The 10,540-nt window shown below is 39.8% G+C and overlaps 1 protein-coding gene across 1 annotated transcript; it reads left to right on the top strand.

Moving 5' to 3' along the window:
• Window positions 1-439: 439 nt before the first annotated feature.
• LOC119519884 (solute carrier family 22 member 2-like) lies at window positions 440-10,236 on the top strand. The gene is made up of 3 exons (XM_037817642.1): window positions 440-1,119; window positions 2,553-2,656; window positions 9,445-10,236. The coding sequence occupies exons 1-3, from the start codon at window positions 709-711 to the stop codon at window positions 9,482-9,484; spliced, it is 555 nt and encodes a 184-aa protein (XP_037673570.1). The 5' UTR covers window positions 440-708; the 3' UTR covers window positions 9,485-10,236.
• The last annotated feature ends 304 nt before the right edge of the window (window positions 10,237-10,540 follow it).

Genomic DNA, 10,540 nt, shown 5'->3' on the forward strand with positions numbered 1-10,540 from the left:
CATTTCAGGGTTGAAAGGTAAGATGACAAATTGAAGTAAACGTTTTTAAGAAGCAGAATTATAAAATCCGGAAAAGATCAAAGCAGCAGGCACAGCATGTATCCCAAGTACACTTGCTGTTTTTTGTGGAGCAAGCTCAGCAATAGTATTTGCAAACCACTTTGAATTCAGACAAAAGTTCTGACCCAAGACCATGATTCTCACCCCACTGGGCAAGCAGAGCCAAATGTGTGTACATTCTCTCCAGGACCGAAAGGAAAGGTTGGCAGGGTGGATGAGATATGAATATATTAAGTTCCTGGACACTTGGTTTACTAAAGAAAGATTAACAGGTCCTTGATCCGTGAAAGCACTCAGGTTACTGACCCAGTTGTGGTGCAGAGAAAGGACTGCTTGTCGTGCTGGTATGAGGTAGCGATAAACTTGTGGCAAAGGATGTTACAACAAATGCTGCATGGAGCCCTGTGAACTTGCTCTAGCATTTCAGAAAAGCTGCATAAAGCACACTCACTGGAGAAGTGCCAGTTTGAAGACAGCCTGACAAAGGAAAGGTTTGGACCAAAGGCTAGTCAATTTCTAGAGCGAACTAACTAACTCCCCACTCTTTGACTTTGGTCAAGAGTTGCGCTGGCCTTGCCACCACCGCTGTCAGCAACATTTAGACTAACTCAGGGGAAAGCAGCTGGACTTTTCCTGCCTCCAGGAAGAATGCCAACTGTGGATGACATTCTAGAGCATATAGGGGATTTTCACTTTTTCCAGAAACAAACATTTTTCCTCTTAGCTCTGCTCTCAGCGGCCTTCACCCCTATCTACGTGGGCATCATCTTCCTGGAGTTCACCCCGGACCACCGCTGCCTGAGCCCCGGGGTGGCCGAGCTGAGCCAGCGGTGTGGTTGGAGTCTGGGAGAGGAACTGAACTACACGGTGCCCGGCCACGGGGATATGGGTGGAGCCTTCGCCCGCCAGTGCAGGAGGTACGAGGTGGACTGGAACCAGAGCGCGCTGGGCTGCGTCGACACGCTGGCCGGACAGGAAGTCAACAGGAGCCTCCTGCCGCTGGCCCCCTGTCAGCATGGCTGGGTGTACGACTCGCACGGCTCCTCCATCGTGACTGAGGTAAGCTCCCACATAAACAGATGCTCAGGACTTACACAACAAAAAGGCAAAAAGCTGAACTTTGCTTAAGGAAGAAACCAGTAAGCCTTTGTTCTTAGGACAGTGCTGGGACATGCTCTTTGTACTCAATGTATCTTATAAAATCCTAGTTTCCAAAGGGAAAAGATGCAGCTTCTTATTTACCTGCTTTATGAGTGGTTTAGACTCCATTGAATTCTGACAATAGCAATTCTAGTTTATGCAAGTTTCCATGGTAAGACACAAACAAAAGCATGTCAGAACTCCTGGAAATAATGCTAGGAAAGGGACTTTTTCTGGAACCTCATACCTCTCCTTCTTTGTTCTTCCAACACGCACATGGATACCTGGAAACTTAGATGACTCATCTGATATGATGTACTCTTCCCCTGGTGGCTATTTTTTTTTCCTCTTGAATTTGCTCAGAGTGTCCATATAAAACCATTAGGGTTTGGCAATGATGCTATGGTGTTATTATTTTATTAAAAAAATAGAGTCACAATTAAAAGTTAATTGTGATGTTTCATTTCTATAACCATAGAGAAAACAACAACCAAAAAATTGGAGACTCCCTTTCATTCAGGGCAAAGCAGAATGGGGAGATTAAATTATTCTGAAAATATTGAGAAAGCCAGTTGCCTTGCTTCATTTAAAGTGACAGCCTGGATAATGTAAAGATATTCTACATGAACAGACGTTGCTGTAGAAGAGCCTATTTTTAAGGAGCAAAAGGGTCAAATAGCTATGTCAAAGGTGGAGGATCTAATACTTAACACCACTCAACTTCAACGGGTCTTAAAGCGTGGAACCTCATTCCCTCATACAGAGATGGGGAAACTGAGGCTCAAAGCAAAGAAAAGTTTTGTCCAAGGCCAGAGACTAAATAAGCAGATTAGCTCTAGAAGCGTTTTCCGACTTTCAGGCTAGCACCTGTTGTCCCTACTGCAAAAAAAGAGAAAAGGCATTCCCTTTAATAAGACACTCCTAACCCCCTACATTTAAAGAGACACTTCATAGCAAAGACACATTGAACAGCCCAACTTCCAGTGGCAGCATTTGTTGACTTCATGTTGACATATCTGTTTGCCTCTGTGCATTAAAATTAAGAAGGGAAAAATGCCTCATATATATGTCTATGAATGTAGTAATTATCCAATTTCAGCTAATTTAGCCAGCCTTATGGTTTAGCTTAATGACATACTCCCAGATGGAATGCAAAACAGTTTGAGAAACAAATCTTTTGGCTGTGTAAAGAAAATAAACCCAGCAAGAAAACAGTTGGTTCATTGCCATTCAGCCACATCAGTTCAACTCAAGTAATAATTAATGAGTGCCCCAGGCTGAGCTGTGTTGAATAGGATTCTAACTGGATTTTCTCTTCTTTCTTTTCTGGAATGCATCACATGCTTTGGCAGTTTAACCTCGTGTGTTCCAACTCCTGGAAGCTGGACCTGTTTCAGTCAGGAGTGAACGTAGGATTTTTTATCGGTTCTGTGGGTATCGGCTACATAGCAGACAGGTAGGTGAAGCACAAACGTGGTAGGATTTAAACAATCCCTCAGATTCGGAAAACACCCAGATACACCTGCCCTGCATAAATACCACCCTTTCCCCAAGTTTACACAGATTACACTTTTCTTGGCCTCAATGTCAATTTTCTTTACAATCTTACATATTTTTTTTTTTTGCTGCTTTCATAAAAATAACCAACATCTTCATTTTCAAAATCCCAGGGGTCATAGAGCAATGTTTCAGCCTTAGGTTGCAATTTTTCCTTGAAGGCTATCATAGATGTTTAGGGTGCAAGGAAGAGTAATAGGTGATTTAATTCCTTTTATAATACCCAATTCATTCTGGTGATGAGATCCATCCTCTGCTTCCCTTTCAAATACAGGGACCACAGTAGGGGTAGATTCTCCCATTTCCATTCTTACTCAGCTTACCAGATTTCCAGATTCCTGAACTGAATCCCTGTAGCCACATGTAATTATATGTATGAAACTGAGGATTCAATTTGGTGAGAGGGCAACAGAATCCGTCTACACAGAGAGATGTAAATGTCCACTTCTGTAATGTTAGTGTCTCTGGAAAGAGATGAGGAGAAGTGTCTCCGTGTGCAATGCACAGCAAATGGCATTCTCACATGGTCCCAAGTCCTCAAGTGGGAAAGTTATTCAGGGATTCATGCGGTTGAAGATACCTTTGTGGCTTTTATTTATCCATCACTTTAGAATCCCAAACTCTCTGTGCTGAGAGTTCTGTATGGACAGGCATCTTTGCTCTGTTGGTGCTCAACTAGATATTTTTCAAAGTCCTCAAAAGGGAAAAGAACAGAAACATTATTTCATGCTTGATAAGCACTTTAGATAATTTGGCCACCAGGGTTAACTACTTAATGTGGATCAAATCTTTTGTTTATTGATTGTTTTCCATGTGCCAGGCCCAGTGCTCAATAGTTTGGACAACTTTAGCCTTGTGAGGAAGGGTTCATTTGTCAAAAAATGCTGAGAGGGGTGAGGTTCATCACTGGGAAAGGGCAGAGGCTGGCATCTGGCTCCAAAGACCATGTTCTTGTCTCTAAGGACTCACTGCTCTAGCGCCTTCCACCATAATCTCAGAAGTGGGAAGCAGACTTAGCAAACAGAGGTTTTGAGACCCCACAGTTAAGAAAAAAGCTCACACTTCAAAACACAAAACCAAAACCCCAATCTTGAGAACGGAAAGTTAAACTGAATCACAAAACTTGGGGTTGCTCATTGCTTTATCCTCAATTGAGGTGTTAGATGCAATTCCAGTTTTAGCTATCATTCACATTGCTGTATTTCTCACATTAGATGGTAAGTGGCCGAGCGAGCGTTACCACATCATTTCACTCTCAATGTGAGCCTGCTGCTCTGGACTCACAGGAAGCCCGCCATAAATGATGCACATTGACACTGAAACTGGTCTAGTGGCAAAACTAAAATTTGTGATCTTATCATTTACGGCTATTTAGAATCCCAAGCAAAACATTCAGAAATGGCTTCCTTTTCTTTTTTATATTGCAGAAAGAAATAACCACAATAGAGCAGTAGCTCCACTCCCTACCTGAAATGCAAAACTGCTTTGATATTTATTTTGCCATGGGTCTATCAGATCATGCGTGTTTGGCTTGGTAAACAGATAGATATGGAAGTCAGCATGGGCAACTAATAAATAATATTGGTGGGATGAAAGCTTATAAATCCACCTGTAATATATGTATAATTAATTATAGATGGATATATATCATATATTGTTTTAAAATCCATCTGCTATATACATATATATATTTAATTAAAGATGGACATATGTATCCATCTCTATAAATAGTTTTAAATCCATCTGTAAATAAATTTATACATATCAAATAAATGGTAAAGTAAGTAAACTTGATGCTTGTCACCCTCCACCCCTCCCCAACTATACCTATAATATAGATAAACCCAAATATATGAGTATAACATCAGATGTAAATAGAATATTTTCTATTATATTGTCAGACTGGATTAGAACTTGCAGAAGTGTCAAAGATTGATTACAATGAGTTAATATATCATCCCATCTCCCAGGGCATCTGCATTTTCACAGTGGCCTGTGCCTGCTGGGCAGCAGGAGGGAAACAGAGTAAAAATTGAAATCGCCTGGCCCAAAAGCCGTCCCTTCAAACATTTCCCCACTTCCATAACTCTCTGCTCTGGCTAGTCCCAGAACTTTATGTGGGTGACTTGTGAGGTAAAGAAGGCTCATTGTTATTTTCATTACCATAGAATTCAGGAAGCCTTGTTTGGAGATCACCCATTAAGTCTGGAGAGACATATTAACAGGTCCAGGCTCTGGACCTTGCTCCACTGTCTGACTATCTTGCCAAGCAGGATTCCTCACTCTCTTGGCAATTCCCTCCTTCCCCTGTAAGGTGGAGACATCAACACTGAACTTGTCGGGTAGGATGTGAGCAAATACGTGACTGATCCTCAAACAGTAGATTAAATAGATGAGTTAATTATTCTCATCCCACTCAAAGAGTAGGAGACCTGTTAAAATTCTCTACTGACACTGCATTCCTGAGTTATAAATCCCTGTCAATTATCCACCTGCTTGAATGACTTCATTATTTTGTTCCTATTGTGGAAACCTCCTGCGGAAAGTCTACTGCTCATTATTCTTCCCAAAAAAGGCTATGTACATATCTCAATTTCTTTTTCCTAAATGATCTAAAGTTTCATTGGTTGTTCCCCTTCTTTCGCCCTATTTGTGCATGTGTATAAGGGCACGAAAGTTGATCTAAAGCACTAATGCAACCACCATAGGGTTCCAGAAAAATCTGTATCCCTCTTCGGGACTTCTTGTCTCCCAATGAAGCCTTTCTGACTCATGGATTTGGTTTTCTGAAGGTGTCCTGCTCTGAAATTCAAATGATGATGTTCCTTATCATCATCCAAGGAAACATTACTGTGGTGCTTTGTTATCTGGCTGAATCAACTGTGGGAGCGGAAGAATTAATTACCACTTAAGCAAATGTATAAATAAAGCCAGATTATAAACTCTTTGAGGGTAAAGAAGGGTGTTTGGGTAGGAGAATGTGGGAAGAAAGGCTGAAAAATGATGTGGGGACATGACTTTAGAAGGCATTGAATAAAAAGCTAAAGAGTTATATATTTACAATGGGAAACCATTGACTCACAATTAAGAAATGATATAGTCAAAACAGGGATTTAAAAAAATTTAATAGTTTCCATTAATTACAGAGAACTGCTTGATCTTTAATTTTAAGATCATTTATATACTATAATTATATTAATTATATAATATATATTATATTATAGCATATTAAAAATATTAAATAATTTTGTTTATATATTAAGTATATAAATGCATTAAAAATATATTTTATTTTATAAAATATATTTTATAAACATATTAAATATATAAAATATATTTAATGCATTGTAATTAATTGTCATTCAATTAATATTCCAAAATTAATTATTAATGATGCTATCAATTATTTTCAAATAGTTATTATTTGAAATAGGCATTAGAATAAAGTTGTCTAATAATAAGAGAAACAAATAAAAATTGTCCATCCACCATAATGTGCAATTCTAATGACATAGGGCACTAATTACTATTCAGATTAGAGTGGGTAAACCAAGATTAAATAAAATATTGGGTTTAATGAAGAATTTTAGAAATATTCACTAATGGCTGCTTTGGGTGCCTGTTCTAGTTAGCTAATGCTGCCATTATGCAAAATACCAGAAATGGATTGGCTTTTATAAAGGGAGTTTATTTGGTTACAAATTTACAGTTCTGAGGCCATAAGTTTCCAAACTAAGGCATCAACAAGAGGATATCTTCATCCGGAACACCTCTGTCAGCTGGGAAGGCACGTGGCTGGCGTCTGCTGGTCCTTTGCTCCTGGCTTGCATTTCAAAATGGCTTTCTCCAAAATGTTTCTGGATTTCTTTTAATTTAGCATCTCCAAATGTCCTTCTGTCTGCATCTCCAAGCATCTCTAAGCTTCAGCAAGTATCTCGGTCAGCTCCTAGCTTTGCATATCCAGGGACATTTTCATCTCTCTGCTCTCAGTGTGAGCTCCCTTTAAAGGACTCCAGTAAACTAATTAGACCTACCCTGAATGGGTGGGATCGAATCTCCATCAAAACATTCAATCAAGAGATCAAACCCTAAGCAAAAAGATTAATAAATTTGACCCCACAGGATTGCACTAAAGAATATGGTTTTTGGGGGGACACAATATATCCAAACCAGCACAGTGCCTTTTAGAACAAAAGCAGGACTTTATGAAAATGTTCACAATGAGAGTACTGAGCCTAATCCCCAAATCAACTTTCTGAGAACCAAGAAATAAAAGGGAGAAAGGAAGAGAGAGGGGAATGGAGGCTTTGTGCCCAGCTCTCATGTGTAAGATCTCATTTAATCCTCTTGTCAGTTGGGCCAGGTAGGTATTTTCCAGATGAAGAAATTAAGAACAGCTTAGTAACTTGCCCAACATCATAAGAAGTGGTAAAGCCAAGATTAAATCCTAGTTTCCATTTCTTCCTCTAATCTGGGTACTGAGACAACTTACCCAAGTCCCTAAAAACTTAAATCCCTGGAATAAAACTGCTTTACTCCTAGGGCACTCCATAACAAAGGCCTATGACATAGTAAACTGTGAAGAGCTAACACCAAAGACTGTTTCCATGGAAACATGCAAATACTGCAGAGTCTAAAGCAGGGTTAAAATGAATGGGAGAGAATATTGAAAATTGAGTTTTGTTTTTTTTCCAAAGGAAAAACTCTCTTGAGTGGGCAGTTGGTTGATGCTGTTAGTGCAAAGGTTCTGACTCATATGAGACTTAGAGAGGCCCCTGGGGCATTCAGCATTGGGTGGCTTGGAAGAATTATTCACTCCCTAATAACCCTCCTTTGTGTGGGGCTGAGAAGTATTTTAGCCCTGGGATGAATGCAGCTCCTTGTGCTTACAATCTATACTGACACAGAATAATAATGAGAAGTCCTGACGTGAACTGACCTGAAGTCATGGGCTCTCTTTGTGGATGTGTTAGTCAGGATTCTTTAGGGAAACAGAACCAACAAGAGATACCTGTAAACATTATGAGTTTTTGTAAACTTTACTCACCCAACTTTGTGGATGCATGATCCAAGCACCATTGGGCAGGCTGGGAAATCTGTTGAAGGTTTTCAACTAATCCCCCAGGAGAAGCTAGCCAGCTGAAGTAGAGATGAAAATTCTCTCTTCTCACTGCTGAAATCACCAGTTCTCCTTTTAAAGCCTTCAACTAAGTGGATAAAATGTCTCTCATTGCCAATGGCAATCTCCTCAGATGATTGTAGATGTCATCAGCCATAGATGCAATCAATTTACTGATGATTTAAGTCCATGAAATATCCTCATAGTAACAATCAAGCTAGTGCTTGCTTGACCAGACAACTAGACACCATCACCTAGCCAAGTTGACAAATGAACCTAACCATCCATGATGGTTTAAATCTATTATGTACCCCCACGAAAGTCATGTTCTTTTAGTCCAATCTTGTTAGTGCAGACTTATTGTGGGTGGGATCTTTTGATTAGGTTGTTTCCATGGAGATGTGCCCTGTCCATTCAAGGTGGGTCTTAGTTTACTGGTGTCCTCTATGAGAGGATAAAAGGCAGAGACATTTTGAAGAGAGCTTAGAGATGTTTAGAAAGAAAATTCCCAGAGACGTTTTGGAGACAGACATAGAAACCAGAACCAGGAGAGAAGCTAAGAGATGGGGTGGGGGTTATGCATGGTGACTGGCATCTGGTGGGCAGAGACCAGAGCTGCTGCCAAACACCCTACAATGCAGAGGGCAGCCCCCAACACCCACTCTGCAACAAAGAGTTACCTGGCCCCCAGGTATCAATAGTCCTGTGATGAGAAGCCCTGGACTAGACTAAAGATTTAGGCAGCGAAACTATCCTGAATGCTCCAGTGCTGAAAAATGAACCAAAAATTCATCAAGAACACCAACAGTTAGTATGTTCCAAGTTAGAGTTTATTACCCAGGTGTCTGGTTTCTTTCCAGCTGCACTGAGGGACTGGACTGAGTGTTACACACCCCTGCCATCTTACAGTATTGTGTATCAGATGGGGTGGGAGATGGCCAGCTCCAAGCGTTGCTCAGTTACGAAATACCACAGGTTTCCACCTCCTTAAGACAGGTTGCCAAATTCTTCAACTAAGTATATACATTGGAAGGTGCTGCATTTTTGGGAGTGAGATCTACATTTTAATCTTTAACATTTTTGAAGCAATTTCAAGTGTTAATTATGAGGACAAAGAACTTGGTACTCATGGTGGGCTTCAGGGAATTGGAGGAGAGGGAAGAGATTCTACCACTTTGACTTTACACACCAAAGTCAGAGGGAAAAAAAAGCAGAATTGGTATATTGGAGCAGCAGATTTGTTTTGACTCCAGGGTGATAAATCTTTGCCTATTTCCATCTCCCTTTAGGCCGTGATGTAGGGAGGCTTGGTAACCTCTGTTATTCATAGAAATCCCTGAAGGAAGCATGCAGGTAGCTTGCACTTATTTGCCCTTTTGCCCAGGGTTTTGCAGGGACCAGTGCTGGGGAGCCTTCCAAACAGGCTCCTCTGGCCCCATGTGTGTCTCTCTCACCCTTCCCCTGGGGAGTGGGTGGCTATGAATAGATACCTCCTCATTAACATCTTGAAACAGACACCTGGACATTGGGTGCATGGAGTGCAGCTGCCCACATAATTCTCTTCACAGAACCTCTGTGTGTGATCTTGCACACATTGAATGCTTCTGAGATAAGGTCGAGCAAAAGGAGTAACACACCATCATTTTTTAAAGTACTAAACTAACTGTAATTGTGGTGAAGAAAAGAATCAACACCTGATTCTTTGTTGAGGCTCAAGGAAGATTTTGAAACCCGCTTCCAGGCATGGTTATTGATGTAGAACTGACCAGAAGGGAATGGTAAGTCCTTTCTTTCCTTTTTTCTTTCTTTTGGATCTGACTCTGTAATTTTCTCAAGTGATTTCAGTTTACAAAATCACTTAATTCCAATAACTTCTCCTTAAAGTATTTTTGGTTCTTTACACCTAATTTGGTCTAATGTTATTACTTTTGCACTGGTGTTCTTCATTTGGATTTTGGGATTGTACTTGATTGGTTAGTTGGGTGAGTCTTCTTAATCTAATTTTCATGGGAGTCTGTGACCCCAAAATGTTGTTTAGTGTGGCCCCTAACTTGTAGGTTATAACTATAAAAGAGAGTAAATTGTATTTATATTGATAATTAGGTCATCACAAATCAGACATTATTGACTATACCATAAAGATCAAAATATTTAATTAAGTAACAACCTAAGGAGCTTTATGATTTTAAGATAAGTTTTGTCACACTTATAGGGGACAGCATCTAAAACATGCTAAAGCCCAATTTCTCTTATGTGCAAACTTTTGCATGTGATGCATATCCCCTGTGAACTGGAGTAATTCAGTGCCAAAGTAATAGTAACAGTTAGTAGGCAACAAAATACAGAGTTCAATTTTATTTGGTCAGGCCTGTATAACATGGCATCATGTAATAATTCACAGCAGTGATTCAGAAATTGCTTTGTCTTGTTATGAGGCAACAACACTTAATGGGAAGCAGGAAGCAAAACAACACAAATAGGATTGACCATACAAAAGTTTCAGGTAAAGTGGTTGGAGACAGTCTATATAAATTAATTTTTAAGTGATTTTATATGTGTGTGTGTGTGTGTGTGTGTGTGTGTGTGTGTGTGTGTGTGTATACATGGAAAAAAGAAGATAAGAGAATTGATAAATGTTGAATAAAAAGATTAATTTGTAATTGA

Source organism: Choloepus didactylus, chromosome 24 (assembly GCF_015220235.1).
Source record: "Choloepus didactylus isolate mChoDid1 chromosome 24, mChoDid1.pri, whole genome shotgun sequence".
Taxonomy (NCBI): domain Eukaryota; kingdom Metazoa; phylum Chordata; class Mammalia; order Pilosa; family Megalonychidae; genus Choloepus; species Choloepus didactylus.

Coding starts and splice junctions, on each gene's coding strand:
- LOC119519884 (XM_037817642.1), top strand. CDS start 709: ATGCCAACTGTGGATGACATTCTAGAGCATATAGGGGATTTTCACTTT. Junction 1,120..2,552: donor GCTCCTCCATCGTGACTGAG/GTAAGCTCCCAC, acceptor ATGCTTTGGCAG/TTTAACCTCGTGTGTTCCAA. Junction 2,657..9,444: donor ATCGGCTACATAGCAGACAG/GTAGGTGAAGCA, acceptor TTCTCTTCACAG/AACCTCTGTGTGTGATCTTG.